The 24,901-nt window shown below is 66.8% G+C and overlaps 5 protein-coding genes across 9 annotated transcripts; 3 read left to right on the forward strand and 2 right to left on the reverse strand.

Annotated features, from left to right (window-relative positions):
* The first annotated feature begins 322 nt into the window (after positions 1–322).
* BRPF1 (bromodomain and PHD finger containing 1) lies at positions 323–13,508 on the forward strand. 4 transcript variants are annotated; one of them, XM_082321067.1, is made up of 13 exons: positions 323–1,020; positions 2,172–3,131; positions 5,568–5,724; positions 6,854–6,985; positions 7,331–7,459; positions 8,442–8,754; positions 9,684–9,995; positions 11,178–11,465; positions 11,573–11,720; positions 12,275–12,411; positions 12,501–12,619; positions 12,744–12,898; positions 12,966–13,508. In XM_082321067.1, the coding sequence occupies exons 1-13, from the start codon at positions 425–427 to the stop codon at positions 13,168–13,170; spliced, it is 3,651 nt and encodes a 1,216-aa protein (XP_082177193.1). In that variant the 5' UTR covers positions 323–424; the 3' UTR covers positions 13,171–13,508. The 4 variants fall into 4 exon arrangements, with proteins under 4 accessions (XP_082177193.1, XP_082177192.1, XP_082177194.1 ...); XM_082321066.1 differs by having other exon boundaries at positions 9,681–9,995; positions 12,966–13,507; XM_082321068.1 differs by having other exon boundaries at positions 9,681–9,995; positions 12,987–13,507.
* Positions 13,509–13,546: 38 nt separating this feature from the next.
* OGG1 (8-oxoguanine DNA glycosylase) lies at positions 13,547–15,420 on the forward strand. Its single transcript, XM_082321113.1, has 7 exons — positions 13,547–13,856; positions 13,979–14,232; positions 14,316–14,495; positions 14,572–14,750; positions 14,825–14,966; positions 15,053–15,102; positions 15,194–15,420. Exons 1-7 carry the CDS (start codon positions 13,681–13,683, stop codon positions 15,296–15,298), a joined length of 1,086 nt encoding a protein of 361 aa, XP_082177239.1. The 5' UTR covers positions 13,547–13,680; the 3' UTR covers positions 15,299–15,420.
* A 350-nt stretch (positions 15,421–15,770) lies between these two features.
* CAMK1 (calcium/calmodulin dependent protein kinase I) lies at positions 15,771–19,509 on the reverse strand. Of its 2 annotated transcripts, none has more exons than XM_082321105.1 (12): positions 19,320–19,509; positions 18,524–18,812; positions 17,737–17,868; positions 17,419–17,493; positions 17,211–17,349; positions 16,981–17,107; positions 16,808–16,883; positions 16,600–16,712; positions 16,406–16,484; positions 16,222–16,309; positions 16,012–16,132; positions 15,771–15,933 (listed from the first exon to the last, which is right to left on the reverse strand). In XM_082321105.1, the coding sequence occupies exons 1-12, from the start codon at positions 19,477–19,479 to the stop codon at positions 15,878–15,880; spliced, it is 1,455 nt and encodes a 484-aa protein (XP_082177231.1). In that variant the 5' UTR covers positions 19,480–19,509; the 3' UTR covers positions 15,771–15,877. The 2 variants fall into 2 exon arrangements, with proteins under 2 accessions (XP_082177231.1, XP_082177232.1); XM_082321106.1 differs by having other exon boundaries at positions 18,696–18,812; positions 19,320–19,379.
* Positions 19,510–19,763: 254 nt separating this feature from the next.
* Positions 19,764–22,484, reverse strand: TADA3 (transcriptional adaptor 3). The gene is made up of 8 exons (XM_082321108.1): positions 22,119–22,484; positions 21,745–21,995; positions 21,476–21,581; positions 21,145–21,286; positions 20,890–20,993; positions 20,682–20,791; positions 20,359–20,544; positions 19,764–20,277 (listed from the first exon to the last, which is right to left on the reverse strand). Exons 1-8 carry the CDS (start codon positions 22,323–22,325, stop codon positions 20,085–20,087), a joined length of 1,299 nt encoding a protein of 432 aa, XP_082177234.1. The 5' UTR covers positions 22,326–22,484; the 3' UTR covers positions 19,764–20,084.
* A 401-nt stretch (positions 22,485–22,885) lies between these two features.
* ARPC4 (actin related protein 2/3 complex subunit 4) lies at positions 22,886–24,832 on the forward strand. Its single transcript, XM_082321118.1, has 6 exons — positions 22,886–23,129; positions 23,290–23,408; positions 23,726–23,837; positions 23,918–24,013; positions 24,148–24,318; positions 24,656–24,832. Exons 1-6 carry the CDS (start codon positions 23,127–23,129, stop codon positions 24,659–24,661), a joined length of 507 nt encoding a protein of 168 aa, XP_082177244.1. The 5' UTR covers positions 22,886–23,126; the 3' UTR covers positions 24,662–24,832.
* The last annotated feature ends 69 nt before the right edge of the window (positions 24,833–24,901 follow it).

The raw sequence follows: 24,901 nt of genomic DNA on the forward strand, positions 1-24,901 counted from the left end.
CGTCCCCGGCGCCATCCTTCCCCTCCTCGCCGCCGTCCTTCCCCTCCTCGCCGCCATCCTCTCCTCCCCGCCGCCCCCCCCCCCCCCCAAGCCGTGCCGAAAGTGCGGTTGCTAAGGGCGGCGCGGCGCTTTTACCCAGCGGCCGCCCCGCGCCAGGCGCCGCCGCCGCCGCAGCCTCCATTGTTGCGGCCCGGCCCGGGCCCGCCGCCGCCGCCGCCGCCGCCGCCCATGGAGCCACCGCCTGCGCCCGCCCGCTGAGCGCGGCCCCGCGGCCGGTGAGCGCGGCCGGAGGGAGGGGAGGGAGGGCGGGCGGCCGGGGAGGGGGCGGCGGGGCGGGGGGCCCGGCCCGGCCTGGCCTCGCCTCAGCCCCTCGGCCCCCCTCAGCCCCTCGGCCCCCCTCAGCCCCGCTCGGGCGGGCGACGCCATGGGCGTAGATTTCGACGTGAAGACTTTCTGCCACAACCTCCGGGCCACCAAACCCCCTTACGAGTGTCCGGTGGGCACCTGCCGTAAGATCTACAAGAGCTACAGCGGGATCGAGTACCACCTCTACCACTATGACCACGACAACCCCCCTCCGCCCCAGCACACCCCCCTGCGCAAGCACAAGAAGAAGGGGCGCCAGGCCCGCGCCGCCAACAAGCAATCGCCCAGCCCCTCCGAGACCTCCCAGTCGCCGGGTCGTGAGGTGATGACCTACGCCCAAGCCCAACGGATGGTGGAGGTGGACCTGCACGGTCGCGTCCATCGCATCAGCATCTTCGATAACCTCGACGTGGTGTCCGAGGACGAGGAGGTTCCCGAGGAGGTGCCCGAGAACGGGAGCAATAAGGAGAACACCGAGACCCAGAGCGTCCCTCCCAAATCCGGCAAGCACAAGAACAAGGAGAAGCGCAAGGACTCCAACCACCATCACCACAACGCCTCGGCCGGCACCACCCCCAAGCTCCCCGAGGTGGTGTACCGGGAGCTGGAGCAGGACACCCCCGACGCCCCACCTCGCCCCACCTCTTACTACAGGTATTGTCCGTGGCCGGGGTGCGAGGAGGCTCCCAGGCAGCTCTAGCTCTTGCCCTGGGTCTGGAGGCGGAATTGGCCCCGCTTCGTGCAGGTGGCTTGTCCGTGGCTCGTGGAAACGGCCTCCATCTGCCTCTCCCGGGTCCCGCAGAGCTGGCCATCCTGGGGCTTCAGCTTCTCGGACCTCTGTCTGGCGTCACGCCCCGGTTTTGAGGGGTCCGTGCACCTGCAGAGCGCTCGGTCACTGCTTAGGTCATTGCCGGCAGTTGTATTGCTGCGCTCTTTCCTTGCTGGGACGGCAGGTACAGTTATAACAAAAAATGAATGCGTCTTCCTGCCTTCCCCACCGCTCTTCAGAGGTATTCTGGGATAGCTCTAGAGCCCCCCAGCACCAAGGTTCACCTGTAAGACGTGTGTGTTTGCGGGCTTCGTGTGTCTTTGGTGTCCTACAGTTTTTCCATGAGTGGTTTGGCGAGTGCCATCGCCCAAAATAATACCTCGAGCAGGGAGTTAATACTGAACCAAAGTAAGGCTCGTGCGGGCGCCCCTGCCGTCCGAGTCACCACGTGCCCTGAGAAACCAGCACCGCGTTCCAAGGACGGGATAATAACGTTATTTTGTGCCAGAGTGTTAGAAAAGAAACCTCCCCCTGAGGTGTCTGCAGTGCCGCTCGCTGCGATGGCGGCGGGTGGTTGCTGTCAGTCGCTGGAGCAGCAGCCCCGGGCTTCGAGCGCTTTCCTCTCTAAATAACGTCCCCTCACCTGCGGCTGGGAGTGAAAGAGAAGGCGGCACAGCCGCCTGCGCCAGAATTAACAAAACCTGGTGCCTGGTTGCTGTTGTGTCTTGGGCACGAGGCCTCTGTCTCCAGAGCACCTGGCACCTGCTTGGTGGCTTGTGCAGGCTCCCATCTTGCGCTGATGAGTCCCCAAGGCCCGTACCTCGCCCGTCCGACGAGTGTTATTTCGTCTGTGTCGTGCCCAATGCGCTGTTGTGTCGCTGTACTGCTCAGGGCGCAGCAGCACCTCCCGCTTCTGCACGTTCCTCCCTCACCCCTGAGTTTTTTATTTTTTACTTATGGCTTGGCTGTCGCGTTTAAACATTCCCTCAGCCACGGCCTGTGGCCGTGCCCTCACCCTCCCGTGCTGTCCTTCCAGGTACATCGAGAAGTCGGCAGAGGAGCTGGATGAGGAGGTGGAGTACGACATGGACGAGGAAGATTACATCTGGCTGGACATCATGAACGAGCGGCGGAAGACCGAAGGCGTGAGTCCCATTCCCCAGGAGATCTTCGAGTACCTGATGGACAGGCTGGAGAAGGAATCCTACTTCGAGAGCCACAACAAGGGGGATCCAAACGCCTTGGTGGATGAGGATGCCGTCTGTTGCATCTGCAACGACGGGGAGTGTCAGAACAGCAACGTCATCCTTTTCTGCGACATGTGCAACCTGGCCGTGCATCAGGAGTGCTACGGGGTGCCCTACATCCCGGAGGGACAGTGGCTCTGCAGACGGTGCCTGCAGTCACCCTCGCGAGCCGTGGACTGCGCCCTCTGCCCGAACAAGGGGGGGGCCTTCAAGCAGACGGACGATGGGCGCTGGGCACACGTGGTCTGTGCCCTCTGGATCCCGGAGGTGTGCTTTGCCAACACCGTCTTCCTGGAGCCCATCGACAGCATCGAGCACATCCCGCCGGCGCGCTGGAAGCTGACCTGTTACATTTGCAAGCAGCGCGGCTCCGGGGCTTGCATCCAGTGTCACAAAGCCAACTGCTACACTGCCTTCCACGTCACCTGCGCCCAGCAGGCCGGGCTGTACATGAAGATGGAGCCCGTCCGGGAGACAGGGGCCAACGGTACCTCCTTCAGCGTGCGCAAAACCGCCTACTGCGACATCCACACGCCGCCGGGCTCCGTGCGCAGGCTTCCCGCCCTCTCCCACAGCGAGGGGGAAGAGGAGGATGAGGAGGAGGAGGAGGAGGGGAAGGGCTGGAGCTCTGAGAAAGTGAAAAAAGCAAAGGCCAAGTCTAGGATCAAGATGAAGAAGGCACGGAAGATCTTGGCGGAGAAACGAGCCGCAGCACCCGTGGTTTCTGTGCCCTGCATCCCCCCGCACAGGTACGACCCGCTGCCCTCCCTTGGCTGTGGAGAAACTTCTCCCTTTCTCCGTGCCTCGTCTTCTGCGTTCCACGTGGGCATTATCTTGTTCCTCTCCTTAGCTTTCTGCGCAGGTACTTTTCGCTTTGTTCTTGCAGAGGGCTGTTGGTGGTTTCCTCTGGGAGTCCTGCAGAGAGGCAGGGCGATGCGCTACCCCGCAAAGGTGTCTGGGCCCTCGGCGGGGCAGGAAATCGCTGCTGGTAGTTTAACGGCAGAGAACGAACTTGGCCGGATGCGTCAGGAAGCAGCTGGGGGTTCCCAGCGCTCCTTTCCTGTTGCGCTGACCTCAGGCGCCGGAATAAACCGGGGAGGGAGGAGGGGGCTGCTCTCCTTTCTGCTGGGGTTTTTTTACTCCCAGGGCTGTGCTGGGGAAAAGAGGGAAGTGTGGGAGCGATGCAGGCCTGGGAAGTGGGCTAACCCCGGGGGTTGTTTTGGCTCTGGAGCAGAGAGGTCTCGTATCGGGATCCCTGTGCCCTGCTGAGCGCAGCTCATCCATTCCGGCAACCGCTTACCCCTGGCTGGGCTTCCTCAGTGTTTTGTGCCGGTCGCAGGCAGCAGCTCTGCCTCGGCGCTGCCTGTCGGAGCGGGGCCGGGAGGCAGCGGGGCGCAGAAAGCCTCTGCACAGCTGCCTGCGAGGGGCGGCTGGAGAGGACCGGGGCTCCTGCCTGCCGAGGGGCACGACTGGCGTGAGGTTGGCTTCACAGCACGACGGCAGTGCAGGTGCTGTCGGGAAGGTACTTGAGGCCTTGCCAGGGGTTGCGCGTGTTTCTGTCGCATCCCGACCCTGAGGGCTCACGGGAAGGCGCAAACACCTCGTAGCTAAAGGTGTAACCGTCGCGTGTCTCGCTGTGATCTGATCATTGGGCTGGCGTGCAAATCACGAAACAAGAGCATCTAAGAGCCTTGCCAGAATTTGTCAGTGTAGTTTATAACTCTGGGTGTCCTTGGCAGCATGCAAAAGCACGTAGAAGCATCTTATGACGGTTTTGGATCTTGCTGTCACCCTGCAGCAGGCATCGCGCGGCTGAAGCACAGGTTGGGCACAGAAGCGTTTGCCTTCGTCGTTGTGAGCCGCCAGCCCTGAGCTGCTGAGCTCCCCTCCTCCCCGCGGTGGGAGCTGTGCCGGGGGTGTAACCCCGTGACGCCCTGGCGCCGTACCGGTTGGCCGGGCGAGCATGGCTGTGACAGCGCAGGGACGTGGGACCGCTGCTCCCCTGCGGACCCTTGAGACTATCTCCCGTGCGGTCAGAGGGGAGCATGGAGAAGCTGTGGGCTCTGCTTTCTGGGCAGCGTTCTGGTGACTTGTGGAGGCAGGTCTCTGCTGGCTTTTTGCCACAGTCTGTTTGCGTCCTAACCTTATGGTTTTGCTCACTCGGGGCTTGCTCTGTAGCCAGAGCCTCTTTTCTCATGTGTGGACGTGTTGGCAGGCGGTTTGTAGGCTCTTGCTGCTGTCGTTGCGCTCGCAGTGAAACCCACACTGAGCTAGAAGCTGTTAACCTCTCCCCAGGCCTTCCTGTTGGGATTAATTATTCTTCAAGGGCTGTTGCCAGAATGCCAAATGTCTTCCTGTGGGAGCTGTGCTTGGCCGGCGATGGCACATGAGGCTTCTCTCCCCAGCCTCTTCAGCTGAGGCTGATGCAGGTCGGGTCATCCCCTGCGAAGAGCTGTCCCTGTGAGACGTGGAGATGCTGGAGGTTCGTCCCTTCGGCTCCCCGCTAGCAGGGCATCTCTGTCCGGCTTTGCTGAACGAGGCTGTCCCAGCCCCTCCAGGCTTTCTGCTGTGGTAGAGAGCAGGAAAATGCCTTTAGTGGTGTTTTTGGCTGTTTAGGGTAATCCTTCGTTAGCTCGGATAGGAGCTCTGTTGTGCTCATGCCTCCTGTTCCCTCCTCACGCTTTGCCAGGTTTGGCCAAGTTACGGGCTCCCTGGGGCTCAAGTTTGGTAACGTTTGGTGAGGGCCTTTGTCACCGTGAGTGGCCCTCAGCCGGGTACGTAACAGTTTTGGGATAGCAGCGCCGTAACGCTTGTGGTCTCGGGGACTGTGGGAGCTGTTAAAGGTCCGGCCCCCGATGCGGCTGTGTTGTACCCCGACCTGGCGCAGCCTGCCCCAGGCTTTTGCCTGAAAGTTAGCAGGAGGTAGAAAGGAAAAGTCTGTTTTGGAGAGGCAAGGCTGGATGTTTCCTGGTGTCCTCTGTCGTGGCTGACTCGGGAGGGGGGGCGGCTGCCTGCATGACTTGGTGTTACAGAAATTCCTGCCGCGGGAAAGGGTGTTCTCTGCCCGAGGAGCTTCTCAACTGCTCTCGCATGGCCTTGCTGCTACGTCCCCCCAGCCAGGGCTTCTCCTGCAGCGGCCAGGCTTGCCTTGTTGATGGGATCTGTGGTTCCTCTCCCTTCTTCAGGCTCAGTAAGATTACAAACCGTTTAACCATCCAGAGGAAGAGCCAGTTCATGCAGAGGCTGCACAGCTACTGGACTCTGAAGAGACAGTCCCGCAACGGTGTCCCTCTGCTCCGCCGCCTTCAGACACACTTGCAGTCACAAAGAAACTGCGACCAGGTAAGGGCTGCTTGTTGGGGTGCCGCAGGGAATCCTGGCTGCGCGCGCGTGCTTCCTGCGCCTTCGGAGCTGCGGGCTCAAAGCCTTTGCTGCATGCGGTGCCTGCAGGCGCAGAAGGGGGGCAGGGGTACGAGCTCCCGGATGAGGAAAGGGCAGCCCCAGCTGCTTTTGCTGCTTCACCTTCTCCTCCGCTCTCGGCGTTCAGAGATTAGCCAGGCAGTGACGCCGCTGGCAGCCTGCCACGGGAAGGGAATCCTGCCCTCTCACGCTGCCGCGCAGAAGTTAGCTCCTTCCTCGTGCCAGCGTTGAGCCGGTGGCGATGGTAAACCTGTCAGAAATGGCTCTAGTCTGAGGCTGCTGTGTCAGCGAGTGTTGAGAGAGATGGCCAGAGATCTCCAGAAACAGTCTGGAAGGAACCAGGGCCTCGCTTCCAGTTTCTGAAACCGCTCCAGGAGCACTCCCTGTGGGTGCTGCTTCCAGCCCACTGTCTGCCTCAGCCCTTAGTCAGCGCTTCACAGATGTGGATCTCTGGTGCCAGAGAGGAAGATTTTTATTGTGGCTCCCCGTCTGAGCTCTAATTCTTTCTTTCTGAGCCCTTTGAAGACTGACCGGGCAGGGCTTTCTCCTGCCTTTGCCCCCTCTCTTTTTTTTTTTATTTGCTGGAGAAGAGTTGAGACTGCTTCTGCTCATCTTTGGCTACGTCAGAATAAAAGTCAGTGGATTTTGGCGCTCCAGAAGTGAAAGAAACCAGAGCTGTGTTCCCTTTTTGCCCTCTTGCCCTTTGCCGGAGCTCCGAGCGGCAGCATAGACCCTGGTGTTGTTGATCTGTGGTCTTGGGCAGCTGCAGGCAGTCGGTCAGGTTAGGAAGAGTATTGCCAGAGGCTTGGGATGTCTGCCTCACCGCATCCTAAGGGCTTGGCGACCAAGGAGCAGGTACTCAGCTCCGGCCAGAGGTTGGACTGTTTCTGAGGCACCCGCCTAGGTTACAACAAGGGAACCGAGACCTTTGCTGAACCAGCGGCTCAGGCGTGCCGGTTCCCTTTGCCAGGGAAGAGCCCCAGCACATGGTCAGGAAGGTGGAGATGGGAACACATCTCCTGTCGGCTCATGGTCTCTGATGTTCCCGCAGAGAGACACTGAGGATAAGAACTGGGCCCTGAAGGAGCAGCTGAAGTCATGGCAGCGCCTCCGCCATGACCTAGAGCGCGCACGCTTGCTGGTGGAGCTGATACGCAAGCGGGAGAAGCTCAAGAGAGAGACGGTAACGATTGTTTGTCCCTCCTTGGGGAGCTGCTGGGGTGGGCATGAGCATGGGCTCTTTAGAGTGCTGTAGGGTGTATGCCGGGGTCCCCTCGGCCGTGCTGCGCCCTGCCCTGGCGGCTCTGAGCAAAGGTGGCTGCTCTGCAAGGCTGAGGTGGGACGCGCAGGTGCTGGAGCCGGTGTTACACCTCCGCTCCCCAGAGACGGGGGTGAGGTGCAGCCCCCGTCCCTTGCGCGAGGAGAGGCGTCGCTGTCCCGCAGGACTGCGCCGCTGCTCCCTGGGGACTGTCCCCGCCGCCTGGCTGCCAGGCAGGGGGCTCAGCCCCGCTCCGTTCCTCTGTTTCAGATCAAAGTGCAGCAGGTGGCACTGGAAATGCAGCTGACCCCCTTCCTCATCCTCCTCCGCAAGACGCTTGAGCAGCTGCAGGAGAAAGACACGGGCAACATCTTCAGCGAGCCGGTCCCTCTGTCTGAGGTAACAGAAATCTACGAAGTAAGAACCCCCTTCCCCAGATTTCTACTTCACTCAAACTTGTCCCTTGCTCGTGCCAAGGGCTGCCCAGGGTGCTCGCTGCTCCGGAAGCTCCCCCGGGCAGCCTGGTGCTGGCTCGCACCTCCCAGCACCGCTTGCCCAAGGCGGGTGTGCAGCGATGCCTCTCCCGGGTGAGCTGAATGCAGAACAGCTGAGCCGGTGCCAGCCAGGAGCACAGCACTCGGCTCTTCCTCTGCGCATGGCGCTGGTAACTCCCCAGCGTCTGTGAGCAGCTGGGGATTCCCGCCGGGAAAGGCAGAATGCCGGCCCTTGGCAGGCAGCACGCTCTCACCTGTCCTCTCGTGAAGGCCTCTGCTAGGTGACAGACCGAGCACAGCACAAGAACGGGTTTGACCCCCAGACTGTCACTGCTGGGGGCAAGGGACGCGATTCCTGAGACCGTCACCGAGTCCCCGCCTGGGGAGGTGGGGAGAGGCCGCGCTGGCTCTGCACGGCTCTGGCAGCAGGTTGGCATGGAGGTGTCTCGGCAGAGCTGGGGAGGAAGGCTCCGCGGTCCCACCTGCAGCCATTGCTGCCGCCTGGAAGGTTCTGTTCTACCTGTCTGCGCTCACCCTCGCCCCCGGGAGCTGCGCTTGCAGCTTCCTTCCCCGGGGAATGCCGTGTAGTGTTCTGGATCCCAGCTGCCCGCAGACAGGAGGAGAGGACGGGATGCCGGCATGTGCGCTGGAGCCTTAAAAACACTTCAGAGCGCGGATCTGCTCTAACATGTTGAGTACAGCACATGGGCTCCCTAGTCCGGAGGCGTTACTGTTCCTCAAGCTGCAAAAGCAGACGGCGTTCCCCGATGTGCATTTGGGCAGAACACAAGGAGCGATACCGGATTCCTCTAACGACTCTTTTCTTGGAGCAGGTAATGCTGACTGATGGCTCCTGAGCTCTTAGCTCTGGCTTTTTCCTCACGCAGGTCCCAGACTACCTGGATCACATCAAGAAGCCGATGGATTTTCAGACAATGAAACAAAACCTGGAAGCCTATCGCTATCTGAATTTCGACGACTTTGAGGAGGATTTCAACCTGATTATCAACAACTGTTTGAAATACAATGCCAAAGACACAATCTTCTACCGGGCAGCCATCCGTCTGCGGGAGCAGGGAGGCGCCGTTCTCCGGCAGGCTCGCCGGCAGGCGGAGAAGATGGGCATTGACTTTGAGACAGGCATGCACTTCCCCCACTGTGTAACGGTGGAAGAGGCTCAGGTCCAAGACATCGAGGACGGTGGGTACTCATCCCCTGTCCCAGGGTACGAGGGCTTCTCAGAGGTAAAGCCTGGGCAGAGTTGGGGGCACCTGGGGGTCTGTCGGAGCTGCCTCCCACGGGAGGTTCAGTCGGATGCCTGGGCTGTGTGTGCCCGCTCCCCGGAGAGGTTGGGGGCTTTGCTAGCCAGGTACCTATCGGCCCCGTTGGATTGGTTCTAGGCAGTGGCTTGTCTGTGTGTCCTGCCAGTCCCTTGGTCCCTCCCCCTCCTCTTGGTCAGAGTAGGGGGCTGCCTGGGACGTGGGTACCGTCACTCGCCCCGTCCCCAGCACTGGCTGTGAGCTGCCGAGGCTCCCGCTGTGCTTCCCGGCTGGAAGGACTGACTCCTTCTGGTCAGAGCTGTGCGCTCCCCTGCTTCTCTCCCCAGCTGCGGGCTTTGCTGGCTGCCGCGCAGCTCCTGGTACCCCTCAACCAGATCTCACTGGCTCCGCGGTTGTAGATCTGCTTGTCTCTGCTGGGCAGTGGGGAGCGCCGCCAGGAGCAGCTTGTCAGAGAAGGATCCCTTCAGGGTCCCCCTCTCCCTGCTCCAGCACGGGATGGGCTCAGTCAGGGGAACTTCCCCGCTCTGTAATGCTTCGGGATCCCCTTGACTCTTGTTTTTGCCGTTACCACCCCCTTTCTTTTTCCTGCTGTGTCCTTGCCCCAGCCGATGGGAACCCTGGTATTCTCTGAGCTGCTGACCAGCCTGCCTTCCCCAGCTGGCTTGCTTCCCACAGGGTTCCTTCTCCAGGTCTTTTAGGGTAACTTCCCTTGTTTACAGGTGTTTGGTACTGTGTCAGCTACTTCCCTCCTGTGGGGAACCTGGATTGCCCCATGCCCTTGCCCGTAGAGGAGCTCCAAAGAGTTCCCGATTTCTTTCATCCATCTGCTCCTCTTTGTTCCCCCAGAAGATGTGCGGCTGCTGCTCTCGGAGAATCAGAAGCACCTGCCCTTGGAGGAGCAGCTGAAGATCCTGCTGGAGCGGCTGGACGAGGTCAACGCCGGCAAGCAGAGCATAGGACGGTCCCGCCGGGCCAAGATGATCAAGAAGGAGATCACAGTCCTACGGCGGAAGCTCGCTCACCCGCGGGACCTGGGCCGAGACGGGCTGGAGCGGCACGGTTCCTCTGCCAGGGGAGTCCTGCAGTCGCACAACCCCTGCGAGAAGGACCTGCAGACAGACAGTGCTGCAGAAGAGAGCAGCAGCCAGGAGACTGGCAAAGGTACTGGTACCACCAGAATACTGCTGGGTTTTTGGGAGAACCACCTCTGGACAGGCTGGCTGGGGGAGAGGCCGCCCTGCCAGGCGCCTCCCGAGGCAGGAGGGCTGCGCGGGCAGCGCCCCGCACACGCCTCGCTCTTCGTTCCTCCTTAGGAGGGCAGATGGTCTCTCGGGGGGCAGTCCCTTATCTCCCGTTCCCCTGCGGCGGGGTTCCTCGTGTCCTGTAGTAGGGGTGGGTGCGGAGTACAACGTCTGCGCCTCCCCGGGCTCCCTCCCGGTGTGCCCATCGAGGACGGTACCCTGCTGGGTAGCTGGTAGTGAGCCGTGCCAGCCAAGCAGGGGGGATTGGTGGCCGAAGGAGGCCACTGGGTAGCTGGTAGTGAGCCGTGCCAGCCAAGCAGGGGGGATTGGTGGCCGAAGGAGGCCGCCTCCTGCATCTGGAACAGGCGCAGCCTGGTGTGCGTTTGCTTCTGGGGAGAGTTGGCAGGGCGCTGGTGTTCGCAGCTGTGGTCAGCGTTCACCAGGTGAGCTCGCCTCCCGTGCGACTGAGGAGCTGGAAGTCGTTCCAGAGACGGAGCGCTTTGCCCTGAGAATCCCAGCTGCGTAGTGTGGGGCGTGAGATGGATTGTTTTCTCCTGCCAGGCCCTGCCAGCTCTGCCACACTGCCCGGTTTCTCTAGGGGCATTACGGAGCAGGCTGCCTTTAGTGTCCCTTCCTGCCTGGGGGCACGGGAGGGAGCTGCAGCAGCCCTGACTGCACCCCGATGCACCTCTGCATCCCAGTCCTGCCCCCTGAAGCACCGGGAAGAAGCGGGCTCTTCCGTAAGCAGGAAGCGTTTCAGGGCCTTTGTCTTTCAGGGGTGCAGCGGAGCTTCTCAGCTGCTGCGTGTTGTGGGAAAGGTTTATTCCTGCTCGCTTCCTCTTCTTCCGTTGCTGTGAGGTTGCTGCCTGGGAGCGAGGAGGGCATCCCTGGCTGGCGGAGCGTTCTCCAATGTCCCCGTCTAGCTTTTACTGTCAGCAGACTGGATAGTTTGACCCTGAGGGCGCAGGCATGGCAAAGCTCGGGATGGAGGGTCTTCCAAGCTATCATTCCCAAGAAATGAAGCTGTTCCTTGGTCCTGCTGCCGTGCGGTCCCTGCCGGGTCCCACAGGCCGCAGCCGACGCCTTCTCCTCCCTCTTCCAGGTCTGGGTCCCAATTCTTCTTCCACCCCAGCACATGAAGTTGGCAGGAGGACCTCAGTGCTCTTCTCCAAGAAGAATCCTAAAACTGCAGGCCCTCCAAAACGTCCAGGACGCCCCCCAAAGAATCGAGACAGCCAGATCGCTCCCGGGCACGGGAACAGCCCCATCGGCCCCCCCCAGCTCCCGATAATGGGATCCTCCCAGCGGCAGAGGAAGCGAGGGCGAAGCCCGCGCCCCAGCTCCAGCTCGGACAGCGACAGCGATAAGTCCACCGAAGACGCTCCCATGGGTGGGTGTGGCAGCTCCCCCCGCGCAGCCGGGCGGCCACGGCCCCGCCGGGAGCGCGGGGCAGGGTCCCGCGTGGTTGTAACGCTCTTCTGGTGGGGTGTTTTGCAGACCTGCCAGCCAACGGTTTCAGCAGCGGGAACCAGCCAGTGAAGAAGAGCTTCCTGGTGTACCGCAACGACTGCAATCTTCCCCGGAGCAGCTCCGACTCGGAATCCAGCAGCAGCAGCAGCAGCAGCGCCGCCTCGGACCGTACCAGGTACCGTCCCCGGCCCAGCTCTGGCGGCGCTGGCGCTGCCCGGGGTGGCAGTGGGCGGCTGTCAGCCTCGAGTTGCCGGATGAGGAGCCCGTTTGGTGGTACCGGTCTCATTCACCCTCCTGCGGCCCGGCTGCCATTAGCTGAACCCTAGAAAGCTGCGGGGTTTGTGCCTTTTTTTTTAAATGAAGAATCTAAAGGCACGAGCGTGCAGCAAAGGGCTAGGGGGGAGCATGAACCGGGGAATTCCCGCTCGGCACAGCGGCTGCTCCGGCGCCGGCCCTTCCAGCAGCCAGCTCTGGCAGGTTCCTGCCTGCGCCTCTCATTCGGGTCAGCGCGCGCCTTCTGGGTCCTCCTGGGTGAAACTGGGTGAGGGTCCAGCCACGCCCCGGCACAAGCACCGTCCCCTTTCTTCCTGGTACCCCTGCCAAATCCTTCCCTGTGCCGAGGCCGGCGGTTGGAGCCCAGGAGCCGTGGTGTCCCGCCAGCCTGGCCCTCTTGAAAGCGGGGAAGCTTAAGGCGGCTCCTACCGCCAGCTCTGCTCCCTCTCTCCGCAGCACAACGCCCTCCAAGCAGGGCAGAGGGAAGCCCTCCTTCTCCCGAGTCAACTTCCCGGAGGACAGCAGCGAGGACACGTCGGGAACGGAGAACGAGTCCTACTCCGTGGGGACAGGGCGAGGCGTGGGGCACGGCAGTAAGTACCGCAACCACCCCGCCGCCGCGCGCCCGGCCCTCGCCATTGCCTGCGGGGGACGCAGCTGACTTCCCTCTCCCCCGGCACAGTGGTGCGCAAGGGCATGGGGCGCGGCGCGGGGTGGCTCTCCGAGGACGAGGATTCCTCCCTGGACGCCCTGGACCTGGTGTGGGCCAAGTGCCGGGGTTACCCCTCCTACCCGGCGCTGGTGAGTACCGCCGGCCGCGCTCTCCCGGCACCTCCAAAACCCCCCTTCCCCGCCGCTTCCCGCAGAGCGGTGCTCGGGCTCCCCGCTCCCCTCTCAGCCCCCGCCGCCGCTCTCTTTTCGGCAGATCATCGACCCCAAGATGCCGCGGGAAGGCATGTTCCACCACGGCGTCCCCATCCCCGTCCCCCCCTTGGAGGTGCTGAAGCTGGGGGAGCAGATGACTCAGGAAGCACGCGAGCACCTCTACCTTGTCCTTTTCTTCGACAACAAGCGCACTTGGTAAGGCCGGGGCGCCGGGGGCTTTGGTGGGGGGGTGTGCGGAGACGATTGTAACCCCTCAAACGAGGTGGCCCCCCGCTCCCCGCAGGCAGTGGTTGCCCCGGACGAAGCTGGTGCCTCTGGGGGTGAACCAAGACCTGGACAAGGAGAAAATGCTGGAAGGCCGCAAATCCAACATCCGCAAATCGGTGCAGATCGCCTACCACCGCGCCATGCAGCACCGCAACAAGGTGCAGGGCGAGCAGAGCAGCGACTCCAGCGAGAGCGACTGAGCCGCGGTGCTGCCGCCATCGCCGCCGCCGCCGCCGCCGGCCGCTCCCCCCCGCCGTATCTCAGGGCAAACGGGGCTCGGGGACCCCCAACCCGCACCGTGCAGCTGGTCTGCACCCACCGGGGACCCGGGGCCGGGGCCGGGAGGGGGCCGGCCCCCCCGCGTCCCCCTCCCTCCCGGGCCCGGTTCCCCCCCCGCCCCTCCCCGCCGCGGCTCCCCGGGATCTCGGTTCTGGCCGCCGTGCGCCGGGGCGGCCCCCTCCCCGTGCTGCCCGCCCCCCGCCGGCCCCGCGCTCGGACGTTGTTTGTATTTATTTTGAAGGAAGAAGAAGAAAAGAAAAAAAAAAAAACCAAAACCCAAACAACCCCCAAATCTATCGATTCTTAGACAATAAAAACCTCCGCGGCGGGGCGGAGAGGGGCGGGCGGCGCTTCCGGGGTTGGGCTAGAGCGTCGCCCGCGCGCCGAGGCGGGAAGAGGGTGGGCGCTCTGCCGGCGCGGAGGGGAACTCGATGGTAGGGGAGCGGCGGGGCCGCGGTGCGGGGCCGTGCCGCTCCCCGCCGCCGCCGCCGCCGCCCCCCGGGCTGCGGGACACCCCCTCCGCCTGCCCGGCCCTGTGGCGGGCCCTGCCCTGCCCGCAAGCCGAGCTGCGCCTGGACCTGGTGCTGTCGTCGGGGCAAACCTTCCGGTGAGCCGAGCCGCCCCCCCCCCCCCCCCCCCCCCCCACCGGGGGTCCCGGTCCCCGCCGTGGCCCAGCCCGGTGAGGCCCGGGCCGGCCCCTGACCGCCCCCCCGCCACCGTGTGCGGCAGGTGGTGGGAGAGCAGCCCCGGGGCCTGGACGGGGGTGCTGGGGGAGCGCGTCTGGACGCTGCGGCAGGAGGGGGAGCGGCTGTGGTACACGGTGTACGGCGGGGGGGAGGCCGCGGCCGCCGCCGCCCCGGGCTGGGCCGAGACCGACCGCATCCTGAGCGACTTCTTCCAGCTGGACGTGGGGCTGGTGGGGCTGTACCGAGCCTGGGGGGCGGCCGACCCCCTCTTCCGTCAGGTGGCCCGTGATTTCCCAGGTGAGGTGGCCACGCTTGGCCCCCGGCGGGGGAAACGGCCGCGGCGGCCGCCCGGCCTCCCCTCACCGCGTCCCCGCCGGCAGGCGTGCGGGTGCTGCGGCAGGACCCCGTCGAGTGCCTCCTCTCCTTCATCTGCACCTCCAACAACCACATCTCCCGCATCACCGCCATGATCGAACGCCTCTGCCGCGCCTTCGGCCGCCGCCTCTGCTGCCTCGACGCCCGGCCCTTCCACGCCTTCCCCGCCCTCTCAGCGCTCGCAGGTTCGCCGTCGCCCCGTCGACGCCGTCGCCGTCGCCACGCGGCCTCGCCCACGCGTCCCCGCTGTTCCCCCCGCAGGCGCTGACGCCGAGGCCCGGCTGCGGGCGCTGGGCTTCGGGTACCGGGCCAAGTTCGTCAGCGGGACCGCGCGGGCCATCGCCGAGGGGCTCGGCGCCGAGGGGCTGCGCCGGCTGCGTGCCGCACCCTACGCCGAGGCCAGGAGGGTGCTGTGCGCCCTGCCCGGCGTGGGCGCCAAGGTGGGTGCCGGGATGGAGGGGGACGGGGAGCGGGGACGGTGGCGGCAGGGGCTGACGGCGCTGCCCGGTGGCAGGTCGCCGACTGCGTCTGCTTGATGGCCCTGGACAAGGCGGAGGCGGTGCCGGTGGACACCCACGTCTGGCGCATCGCGCGGCAGCGCTACGGCATGGCGCTGGGCGGCAGGAGCCTGACCCCCCGCGCCCACCAGGAGATCGGTGAGGGCAGGGCCGGGCCCTGACGTGGGACCCCCCTGGGGCCGGGGACGGCGCCCCCGGCGCTGGCGCTCACCCTCTCTCCGCAGGCGATTTCTTCCGGGGGCTGTGGGGCCCCCACGCCGGCTGGGCGCAGGCGGTGAGTACCCTCCTCCCGGGGAACCGGGGGCTCGGCGGCCCTCGCCCCCCCACCCCGGCCGTGCCCACCCCATCGTCTCTCCCCACGCCAGGTCCTCTTCTGCGCCGACCTCCGCAAGGGCCAGGAGCCGGCCGGCAGCCGGGGCCGGGCCAGGGGGGCCCGAGGCTGGGCCAGCCATGGGGACGGGCCCCCCTAGGGACACACCAGGAGGGACAGAGCCCCCGCATCAGTGGCTGGGGGGGAGATCGCTGCGCCTGCTGCCAGCCTGGGACGTGCAGGCGTGCGGGCAGCTGCCTGTCCCCTGCCCGCTGTGTGCTTGGGGGGGAGCTGCTGCCCTGGGCAGTGAGGCTGGGGGGGGGTGTCAGGGCTGTGTCCAGCGCCCCCCCAGGGCAGAGCCGAGCCGAGTGGCGTTGGCCTCTTGCCTTTATTACAAGCAATAAAATAGAAACATCCGTTTGGAAAATTCTCCTTGAACATGCTTGGGGGGCGGGCAGTGCCGGGGCAGGCGTGGGGGGGAGGAGGGGGTGTGGGAGGGGGCCCAGGACACAGCCCCGAGCTTGGGGGGGGGCTCCTGGGGGCTGCCCCTGCCCCACTGCAGAGCTCTGCAGGGCCCCCCAATCCCACCGTGGGCTGAGAGAGGGGGCCAGCAGGGCAGGGTGCCCCCCCAACGCCGTGTCCCCCCCTGCTCTGGCACTGCAGGGCCCCCCACCCCACGCCGTGCCCACGGGAGGGCTGGGACCCCCCCCCCCCGGGATGCGGCCGCGCGGAGCCGTGCTCAGTCTGGCGGGAGGCGCTGAGCTCTGCTCCTGGGTGGGCGCCCGCAGTCCGACCCTGCGGGGAGGAGAGGGGGTGAGAGGCCGGCGGCAGCCCCGGCGGGTACAAGATGGGGACGGGGGTTTCGGGGCTCACCGTTGCTGGTGCCCCCCCGCCCCAGCTGCTCGCCGGGGCTGGTGGGAGTCGTCTGCTCCTGGCTGGTTCCCAGCTGCAGCTTCCGCATGTGTCGCACCACCGCCGTGGCGTTGAAGGCTTGCTGCCGACCCCACAGCGTCCGTCACCCAGCACAGGGTGGCCGGGGGGACCCCCTGCACCCCCCCGACACCCCCCGCACCCCGCGCTCACCTTCCACTTGCTCTTTGCGAAGTTCTTCTTGATCTGCTCGCTGACGGACTGGTGGATGTTCTTGTCCAGGGCCGTGTCTCCGGCGATCCTGGGGCGGGAGCGGGGGTCAGCGGGGGCCCCCCTGCCCCACGGCTGCTGTGGGGTGAGCCGGGGTGGGGGCAGACGGCGGCAGGTCCCCCCTTACCAGGGATGCTGCAGGGCTTGCTCGCAGGTGAAGCGCTTGCCGGGGTCCTTCTCCATCAGGTGCTGGATAAAGTCTTTGGCTGGGACGGGGCACGGAGCAGCCGTGAGCGCCTGCACCCGCTGCCGCCCCCCCCCCAGCTACCGCGACATGGCACCGGTGTCCCAGCCCCCACCGCCCCGGTGGTCCCGGCTCACCCGAGTCCGAGATGTCGTCCCAGTAGGGCGAGTCGAACTCGTAGTCGGCCCGCAGGATCTGCTCGAAGAGCTTGGTGTCGTTCTCGTCGTAGAAAGGGGGGTAACCGCAGAGCCTGGGGGGGCGGCGGGGAGGGAGACGCTGGCCCTGGGTGGCCCCGAGGGGCCGGGTCCCCGCGGAGGGGAAGGGGACGAGAGGGGGGGTACGTACAGGATGTAGGCGATGACCCCGATGGACCAGCAATCCACCGCCTTGCTGTAGGGCTTCTGCGCCAGCACCTCGGGGGCTGGGGAGGGGGACAGCAGGGGTAAGGGGGGACCCCGACCCCAATGGGGGACCCCAACCCGAAGCTGGGGTGGCGGCAGCCCGCGGCAGGCACTCACCCACGTAGCCGGGGGTGCCGCAGGCAGTGGACATGACGCTGCCGCAGCCCTCGATCTTCGACAGCCCGAAATCGCTGATCATGATCTTGGAGTCCTCGTCCAGGCTGTAATAGAGCAGGTTCTCGGGCTGCGGGGAGCCGGGGTCAGGGAGGGCTGACGCCGGGGTCCCCTCCCCGCCACCGCGACGGGGGGCCCTGCGTGCGTGCGTGCGTCTCCCCGCTACCGCTCACCTTCAGGTCGCGGTGGACGATGCCCATGTCGTGCAGGTACTTGACGGCGTCGAGGATCTGCCGGATCAGGGCGCTGGCGTCCCGCTCGGTGTAGAAGCCCTTCTCCACGATGCGGTCGAAGAGCTCCCCCCCGGAGACCCTGCGGGGACGGGCAGCGCTGGTCAGCACGGCCCCCCCGGCCCCCCCGGCCCCCTCTGACGTCACTCACAGCTGCATGATGAGGTAGAGGTGGGTGCCGCTCTCGTAGATGTCATCCAAGGCCACGATGTTGGGGTGCTTGATCCTGGGGGGGGGGGGCAGAGAGGTGGGGGGGGATGAGGGGGCTCCCGGCTGCCCCCCACCCCGGCCCCCACCAGCCAGGGAGCAACCGAGCTCAGCCCCGCGGGGCGTCACGCGCCGCCGGCTATTTTGGGCACGGCCGATAACGCCCAGCAATGGGTGCTGGCAGCGGGGAGCCGTGCCAGGGCGGGGGGGGGTGGGGGGTCGTGGAGCGGGACCCCCACCCTGGCGCTGGGACAGCCCCTACTTGTGGAGGACGGCGATCTCGTTCTCGATGCTGGTCTCCTTCCCCTCCAGCGCCTTCTTGGCGATGCACTTGATGGCCACCAGCTTCCGCGTCGCCTTCTCCTCCGCCAGGACCACCTCGGAGAAGGCCCCCCTGGGGGGGGGACAAGGGGTGAGCCAGGCAGGGGTTGCCGCCGGCCAGAGCTGCCGATGCCGCGCCACGATTGCCATGGCGACGGGCAGAAAGTCCAGCTATTTATAGGAGAAAAGCGAGCGGGAGCCGCCCGCCGGTACGGCCGGACACGGGCCCTGACGGGGAGAGGGTGCCCGGCGTCTCCTGGCGTGGCTGCACCGTCCCCTTATTAGGCCGAATAAGGCCGTGGCGCTGCCGGCAGCCCGTGGCGGAGCCGGGCTGGGCACAAGCCCCCAGGTGGGTTTTGGTAGTCCCGTGCCATCCCGCAGCACCCAGGGCGAGCGGGGACACCCTGCCCGGCTGCATGGGTGCCCCGGGGGCCACCCGAAGGCCGAGGTGCCTGGTGGGCGCCAGGGCAGAGCCGTCGGCGGTGCCCAGGTGGGGCAGGTGCCGGGCAGTGTGCTCGCGCCCCGCCGGGCCCTAAGCCTTGCCGTAATTAACCTGCTAATCCAGGCTAAGAGCCTTACGGTGCTTCGGGCACCGCCGGGCAGCCCTCTGCCAGCCAGGGGACCACCACCAGGCACCCTCGGCGCGGTGTGCGGCGCAGCGGGAGGGCTGCCGGCACCGGAGGGAGGTGGCAGGCAGGGCAGGCAGCACTACAAACCCCTGCCCGTACCCCGCAGCGAGGGCCCTCGTGTGCCAGCCTGGCGGCAGCCCCAGCCTTGGGTCAATATTTGAGCTGGCGCGGTTCCACGCGGCGGGTTTGGCAAAGCCGGAGGGAGCCAGCTCCGGTGCCGTGAGTGGGTTGTCACCGGTGTGTGTCCCCCGCCCCGCTGCCTGCGACTCACGTGCCCAGGACCTCTCGGAAGTCGTAAATGCGCCGAATGTCCTCGGTCCTCTTCTTCCAGCTGGGCCCATCCTGCCCCAGCGGCATGGCGGCCCGTGGGGGGGCCACCCACTCCCACCTGTGACACGAGTGGGGAACGTCAGCATGGATTGGGGGGGCTGGGGGGGAAGCCGGGATGCCGTGGCGCGAGGGAACACTGGGGTGATGGGGTGCCGAGGGGATGGTTGTCACCGTGGGGTGATGCCTCCAGCTCCACGGCCAGCGCCCCCACCCCACGCAGGAGGCTTGGCGTGGGGTGCCCCACGGGGGACACACGCTGGGCCCCTCGCTTTGCCCGCACGCCCCGCGCCCGCCCAAAGGGCGGGCGCGGGGCGTGCGGGCAAGGCGAGGGGCAGAGGCACACGCGTGACTGCGTGGGTGTCCCCACCCGCGATTCCCGCAGGCACGCCAGCTGGTACAGCCGCGCCGGGCGGGACACGCGTGGGAGCAGCGTTGCGCTCCCCGGGTGGTTTCTCCTCCTCCCCCCCCCTCCACCGTTCGCGCTGTGGCGTGGGTCCCGTCTTTCACGCGTGGGCCCCGCTTTTCACGCGTGGGGACGCCGCCCTCGCCCCCGCCCCGCCCTTACCGACGGCGCTGCGGCGGCCCCGGCCCGGCGCGGAGCGGCGGCGACTCCTCCCGGCCCGCCCTGACGTCACGGGGAGGGGCGGGGCCACGCCCTGACACCGCCAATAGGAAGGCGGGTGGGCGGGGCTGGCCGTGGAATGAGACACGCGTGACATTCCCATAGCGGGATGCAGGCCAGACAGACACCCTCTCCCACTCCCCCTCTCCTCCCCCCCTCCCCAAACCCACCCAGCTCCCCCCCACCCAGGCCCGGCAGGACCCACCCACGCCCACTCCCACCCGTGACAGGGCTGTCCCCACGCCCCACGGCGTCCCCGAAGCCACCACACCACCGCCTGCACCGGGCTGCCTTTATTCCCCACGCAGCAGAACCCACCGGTACATGGAGAGCCCCGGCCCCCCACCCCTACCCCCACCCCCTTCCCCTCCCCCTCCCGGGGGCCGGGATCCCCCACCCGTGACCGTGGGGAGGGACAGGGGACCGTGGGAGCCGCACCGCAGCGGCCACCACATCCGCTCCCCGCGGCGGCCCGGCTGATGTCACCCTCCCAAAATAACAGGGGGACGTGGGAGCGGAAGCCGCCGGCTGGGCGGGGAGGGGTACCCCCCCCCCCGCCGGGGTCCCCAGCCTGGGGTGGTGACAGCAGGGGACAGCGAGGGGACCGTCACCCGCGTCCCCTCCGTCCCACGCCGGCACCCTGCGGGTGACGGGGGCACGGCCACGAGGCCGGTCCGCGGCAGAGTGGGGGTCCTCGCCCCCCCCCCGCTACCCGTCCAGCAGCTTGAGGATGCTCTCCCGCTCCTTCAGGGTCTTCCAGGCCTGGTCCTTCTCCTTCTTGGTGGGCGTACGTTTCTTCTGCCGGGCGGCCATGATCTTGCGGAAGGCGTCCATCACCTCGTTGTCGGCCATCCGGACGCGCTGCCGCAGCTCCTGCCGGTGCAGCTCCTCCTTGGCCAGCCTGGGGGACGCACACGCACCCCGGAGTGTCGGTCCCCGCCGGGCAGTCCCCCTGCCCGCGCCCGTCCCCGCCCGCACTCACCGCAGCAGCTCGTGCTTCTTGGCGCGGTTGTGGGCGCTGAGGGCCTTCAGCTCGGCCTGCCTCTTGCGCAGCTCGGCCAGCACCTCGTCCTCCGAGTCCTCGGCCGGCCTGTCCTCCGACTCCAGCAAGCCCTGGGCCACCAGCTCCTCCTTGATCCGGCCCTCCAGCGACTTGGTGTGGGGGACGCTGCCGGGGCGGAGAGCGGCCACTGCCCACCGTACGCCGTTTTCTCCCCGCCGAGTCACGGGGGCAGAGAAGCCACCGGCGTGTTCGGCGTCCCCACGGGCAGCGCCGAGCTCCAGGGCCCCACCTCAGTTGCTCACCTGAAGGGTTTGTTCTGGCTGCGGGGAGACGTGCCGGCGCCGTCGGCTCCCGAGTCCTTGCCGGCGATCTCGGGGATGGGGGAGTCCTCGACGGGGGAGATGATGTTCTCCTAGCGATGGGAGGACAAGGGAAGGGTCACCACGCCGGGCTGTGGGGACGCTGACCCACGGGGCCGGGTGACGGCACGGCCCCACAGAGCCCCCTCACCTCCACGAGGGCCTGCAGGAGACGCTGCGTCAGGGGCCCGAAGGGACACCCGTCCTCCGGCTGCTCGTGCTGGGCCTCCGACTTCTTCAGCAGGGCATCGACGTCTGGGAAGAAGCGGGAAGGGTGAAAAAAAAAACCACCCCAAACACGCAGAGGTGAGCAGCGGGGCAGGGCAGCCTCCACCCCGCGGGCGCGGGTGCTCGCCGCCCCTCCGGGCCCTTTACACCGGGCAAAGGTGGGTGGCGACGGAGGCACCTTTGGTGTCCAGCTCGGTCAGCGGCCCCAGGACGCCTTTCTTCTTGTCAGCAGCAGCCGCCGCCCGGGCTCCGTCCTTCTGCTCCTCCAGCAGGTCCTCCTGGGCCCAGCGCTGGGAGTAATGCTTCCCCAGGGGCGGGATCTGCGAGAGCAGGGCTTGGCACAGCTCCCGGAGCCCCCCGCCTCGCCTCCCACCACGGCATCGTCCCCGGGCAGGAATGCTCGCCATGAGGCGCGGGAGGGGACGGAGCAGCCGAGGGCTGCGGGGGAACGGGGAGAGAGGGTAGGGGACGGGTGAGTGAGGCACTGGGCGGGCTTGGGAGTTTTTCACCTTGTAATGTTCAGCCTCATCCTCCGGCGGCTTGAGCAGCTCCTCCAGGACTCTGACCTCCTCGTTGGTGAGATCGGCACAGTACGGCTCCACCGACGCCCAGAACCTGCGAGGACGGATGAAGTGTGAGGGAGAGCTGTGGGGGACCCCACGGGAGCTGGCACCCCCCCTTCCCCCTGGGGCACCCCTTCCCTCCGGCTGGAGGCAGCCCTCGCACCAGGCGCCACAAAGGAGATGGATGATCCCAATGCCCCCCAACACCCACGCACCTGTTGGGAGCATCATTTTTGGGAATGCGGGGCACATCAATGGGATCATCCTGGAACTCGTATTCCTGGATCTTGGGCTGCAGGTTCTTGGATTTGGGCCGGCCGGGGCCAGGCCCGGTCCCGTGGCCCCCTTTGCCCTCCAGCTTCTGCTTCTTGGGCTTCCCGTGCTTGACAGAGGTGCCCACATCGTGGTCCTTGCTCAGCTTCAGGAACCGCCGGTCGCCCTTCTTGTCCTGCCAATCCGTCAGGATCTGGAAGAGAGCGACACCTCGTCGGGTCCCGCACCCGGCGCTGGGCAGGGACGGACCGGAGGCAGCCCCTTTTGGTGGGAAGGAGCGGGATGGGGAGCCACCCTACGGCTGCGGTGCCGGCACCTGGGTCTCGGCCTCCAGGACGCGGAGGCGGCGGCTGGCAGAGGAGAGCAGCGTCTCCAGCTCCAGCTGCAGCGTGTCCAGCTCCTCGATGCCGATGCCGTCGTCCTCCGAGCGGGCCAACACGGCCGTGTAGCGGGGGCACACCTTCACGTGGTCCACCGACTTGAAGTCGTGGAACTGCAGCGGGCAGTCCTTCAGCTCGCTCATGGCGGCGGGCACCGGGGGGCACCGGGGAGGGGGGTACGGGGGAACTGAGGGGGGCACGGGGGGCTATGGGGGAACCGGAGGAGACAGGGAGTGGAGCGGGGGGCTACGGGGAGCCGGGGCGCTGAGGGGAACCGGGGCGGGGGTGACCGGGGCGCTGAGGGGAACCGGGGCGCTGAGGGGAACCGGGGGGGTGGGGGGCGGCACCGGGGCGCTGAGGGGAACAAGGCGGGGAGCGGCACCGGGGCGCTGAGGGACACCGTGGGGGTCTGCACCGGGGGGGGCTCGGCACCGGGGCGCTGAGGGACACCGGGGGAGGCCCGGAGGGCGCCGGCGGGGCAGCGGGTGCCGCGGGCGGGGGCGGCGGGAGCGCCGCGGGGCCGGGCCGGGCCTAGGCCGCTCGCCCCTTCCGGCCCCCGTAGGCGGCCGGCGCCCCGCCCCGCCCCGCGCTCTCCCATTGGCTCAGCCGCGCCCAGCGCCCGCCGCTCATTGGTCCGACCTGCTCTCCATCTCCCTTCCCTAATATGGAAGCGATGACAGGCGCGTACCAAGCGCGGCGGGGCGCGGGGGGGGTCGTGCGGCATCCCGTCGCCGCCACGGGCCGCCGCCGCCGCGCCTGCTCTCCATCCCCGCCGCATCTCCGCCTCATCTCCGCTCTGTGCCGCGGCGAGGCCACTCCGCCGCCTCCCGAGCGGGGTGGGGGCCTTCCGCCTCCCCCCCTCTCACCGCAGTGGGAGTTCCCGCGCATCCCGGAAGAGGGGACCGGCCACTTCCGCCTACCGGGACCGGACCGCAGCCGCCACCATGGTAGGGCGGGGGGCGCCGGGCCGGGCCGGGCGGGGATGAGGGGGCCGGGGGAGGCGGCAGCGGGGTGAGCGGGGCCGGGGGGGCCGCGGGTCGGACGGCGGGGCCGCGGGTCGGGCGGCGGGGCCCGGGGCCGGGGGCTGATGCCGCCGTTTCCCCACAGACCGCAACGCTGCGCCCGTACCTGAACGCGGTGCGCGCTACGCTGCAGGCCGCGCTGTGCCTGGAGAACTTCTCCTCGCAGGTGGTGGAGCGGCACAACAAGCCCGAGGTGGAAGTCAGGTACGGGGGAGGGAGGGGAGGGTGCACCGGGTGGAGCTGTGCTCCGGCCCGGCTGCCCGTCCCGGGGTGCCGCGGTGCTGCCGGGCCCCGCCGCTTCGCTGGGTGCAGCCTTGGTCCCGGGGCCGGCAGGGAGCGGAGGAACTGTGGGGAGGAGGGGGATCTAGCTTGGGGTCTGCCTTGAGGATTGGAAAGCGTCACGGAGCAGCACGAAGCAAAACCTCGGCATCTCTACAATCCGCCCCCGTGCGCTCCCCATCCCCGCTTCTGCCCAGTGAATGCTTCCTTCTGAGTCAGGCCTGCCCTTCCTCTGCTTGCAGGAGCAGCAAAGAGCTGCTGTTGCAGCCGGTGATCATCAGCAGGAACGAGAAGGAGAAGGTCCTCATCGAGGGCTCCATTAACTCTGTGCGCGTCAGCATCGCGGTGAAGCAGGTGAGGCGGGGGGCGCGGGCAGGGGGCTGGCAGCTCACGCCTGGCGCGGGGGAAGCCTCACTTCCCTTTCCTCTCCCCAGGCCGACGAGATCGAGAAGATCTTGTGCCACAAATTCATGCGCTTCATGATGATGAGGGCCGAGAACTTCTTCATCCTGCGCAGGAAGCCCGTGGAGGTGAGGCGGTGGGGGCAGAGCAGCTCCCGGCTCCGCTCCTGGCACCGGGGAGCTCTCCAGTGCGGAACTGGGATGCGAGGTCGCATGGTTGGTGGCCTCAGTGCTCATCCCTTGGCCGCTTCTCTCTTCCCCAGGGCTACGACATCAGCTTCTTGATCACAAACTTCCACACGGAGCAGATGTACAAGCACAAGCTGGTGGACTTTGTCATCCACTTCATGGAGGAGATCGACAAGGAAATCAGCGAGATGAAGCTCTCTGTCAACGCCCGGGCCCGCATCGTGGCGGAGGAGTTCCTCAAGAACGTGAGGCTCTGAACTGGCAGGAGATGGGTCCCTTATTTTGGGAGCGGGGTGGGGGCTCCAACCCACCAGGAACCTCATGGGGACAGAGGGGAGGACGCCCAGGAGAGCTCGCACCCCCTTTGCTCGTCAAGTGCCAGCTTTGAGACCCCCAGAGCGCGCTCGGGGGCGGGCAGCGGCTGGGGGGGACGTGGCCCTTTCGGTGGCCGCTGTGACGGGACGTGCGTGAGCGGTGGCTGCCCTCGGCCTCCCTCCCCGGTGACAGGGAGGGCGCCGAGGGCCGGAGGAGCGCCGGCGGGCAGGAACTGACGCCTGCCTGTCTTCTCCTCTTGCCTTTCAGTTTTAGGCCGTGGCGCAGGACCCTGTGGCTCCCCAACGCTTGTGCCCGCCGGGCACCGTGCCCGCTCCCCCCGCTGACGGCCGGGCCGTGCTGGGAGCAGCCCTCCGCTTGCAGCAGAGCGGCCCCGCTCGCTGCTGATGTCTCGTTTCGTTTTTTAAACGGTCTCGTTTGCTGTAACCGCCTCCTCCTGCTCTCCCGCCGGACCCGGGGGGGGGGACCGGGGGACAACGGGGGACCGGTGGCACC

Source organism: Platalea leucorodia (genome assembly GCF_965183815.1).
Source record: "Platalea leucorodia genome assembly, chromosome: 9".
In the NCBI taxonomy this organism is placed as follows: domain Eukaryota; kingdom Metazoa; phylum Chordata; class Aves; order Pelecaniformes; family Threskiornithidae; genus Platalea; species Platalea leucorodia.

What these genes read in the sequence shown, in the direction of transcription:
- BRPF1 (XM_082321066.1), top strand. Translation starts at nt 425, where the DNA reads ATGGGCGTAGATTTCGACGTGAAGACTTTCTGCCACAACCTCCGGGCC. An exon ending in CCCTGCATCCCCCCGCACAG is followed by an intron (nt 3,132 to 5,567) that starts GTACGACCCGCT and finishes TCCCTTCTTCAG; the next exon opens with GCTCAGTAAGATTACAAACC. An exon ending in GGTCCAAGACATCGAGGACG is followed by an intron (nt 8,755 to 9,680) that starts GTGGGTACTCAT and finishes TTGTTCCCCCAG; the next exon opens with AAGATGTGCGGCTGCTGCTC.
- OGG1 (XM_082321113.1), top strand. Translation starts at nt 13,681, where the DNA reads ATGGTAGGGGAGCGGCGGGGCCGCGGTGCGGGGCCGTGCCGCTCCCCG. An exon ending in GGTGGCCCGTGATTTCCCAG is followed by an intron (nt 14,233 to 14,315) that starts GTGAGGTGGCCA and finishes CCCCGCCGGCAG; the next exon opens with GCGTGCGGGTGCTGCGGCAG. An exon ending in TGCCCGGCGTGGGCGCCAAG is followed by an intron (nt 14,751 to 14,824) that starts GTGGGTGCCGGG and finishes GCCCGGTGGCAG; the next exon opens with GTCGCCGACTGCGTCTGCTT.
- CAMK1 (XM_082321105.1), bottom strand. Translation starts at nt 19,479, where the DNA reads ATGGGAATGTCACGCGTGTCTCATTCCACGGCCAGCCCCGCCCACCCG. An exon ending in GGGCCGCCGCAGCGCCGTCG is followed by an intron (nt 18,813 to 19,319) that starts GTAAGGGCGGGG and finishes CTCGTGTCACAG; the next exon opens with GTGGGAGTGGGTGGCCCCCC. An exon ending in CGGCACCCCCGGCTACGTGG is followed by an intron (nt 16,884 to 16,980) that starts GTGAGTGCCTGC and finishes CCCCCTCCCCAG; the next exon opens with CCCCCGAGGTGCTGGCGCAG.
- TADA3 (XM_082321108.1), bottom strand. Translation starts at nt 22,325, where the DNA reads ATGAGCGAGCTGAAGGACTGCCCGCTGCAGTTCCACGACTTCAAGTCG. An exon ending in TCCTGGAGGCCGAGACCCAG is followed by an intron (nt 21,996 to 22,118) that starts GTGCCGGCACCG and finishes GCTCTCTTCCAG; the next exon opens with ATCCTGACGGATTGGCAGGA. An exon ending in ATGAGGCTGAACATTACAAG is followed by an intron (nt 21,287 to 21,475) that starts GTGAAAAACTCC and finishes CTGCTCTCGCAG; the next exon opens with ATCCCGCCCCTGGGGAAGCA.
- ARPC4 (XM_082321118.1), top strand. An exon ending in AAGCCCGAGGTGGAAGTCAG is followed by an intron (nt 23,409 to 23,725) that starts GTACGGGGGAGG and finishes CTCTGCTTGCAG; the next exon opens with GAGCAGCAAAGAGCTGCTGT. An exon ending in TCAGCATCGCGGTGAAGCAG is followed by an intron (nt 23,838 to 23,917) that starts GTGAGGCGGGGG and finishes TCCTCTCCCCAG; the next exon opens with GCCGACGAGATCGAGAAGAT.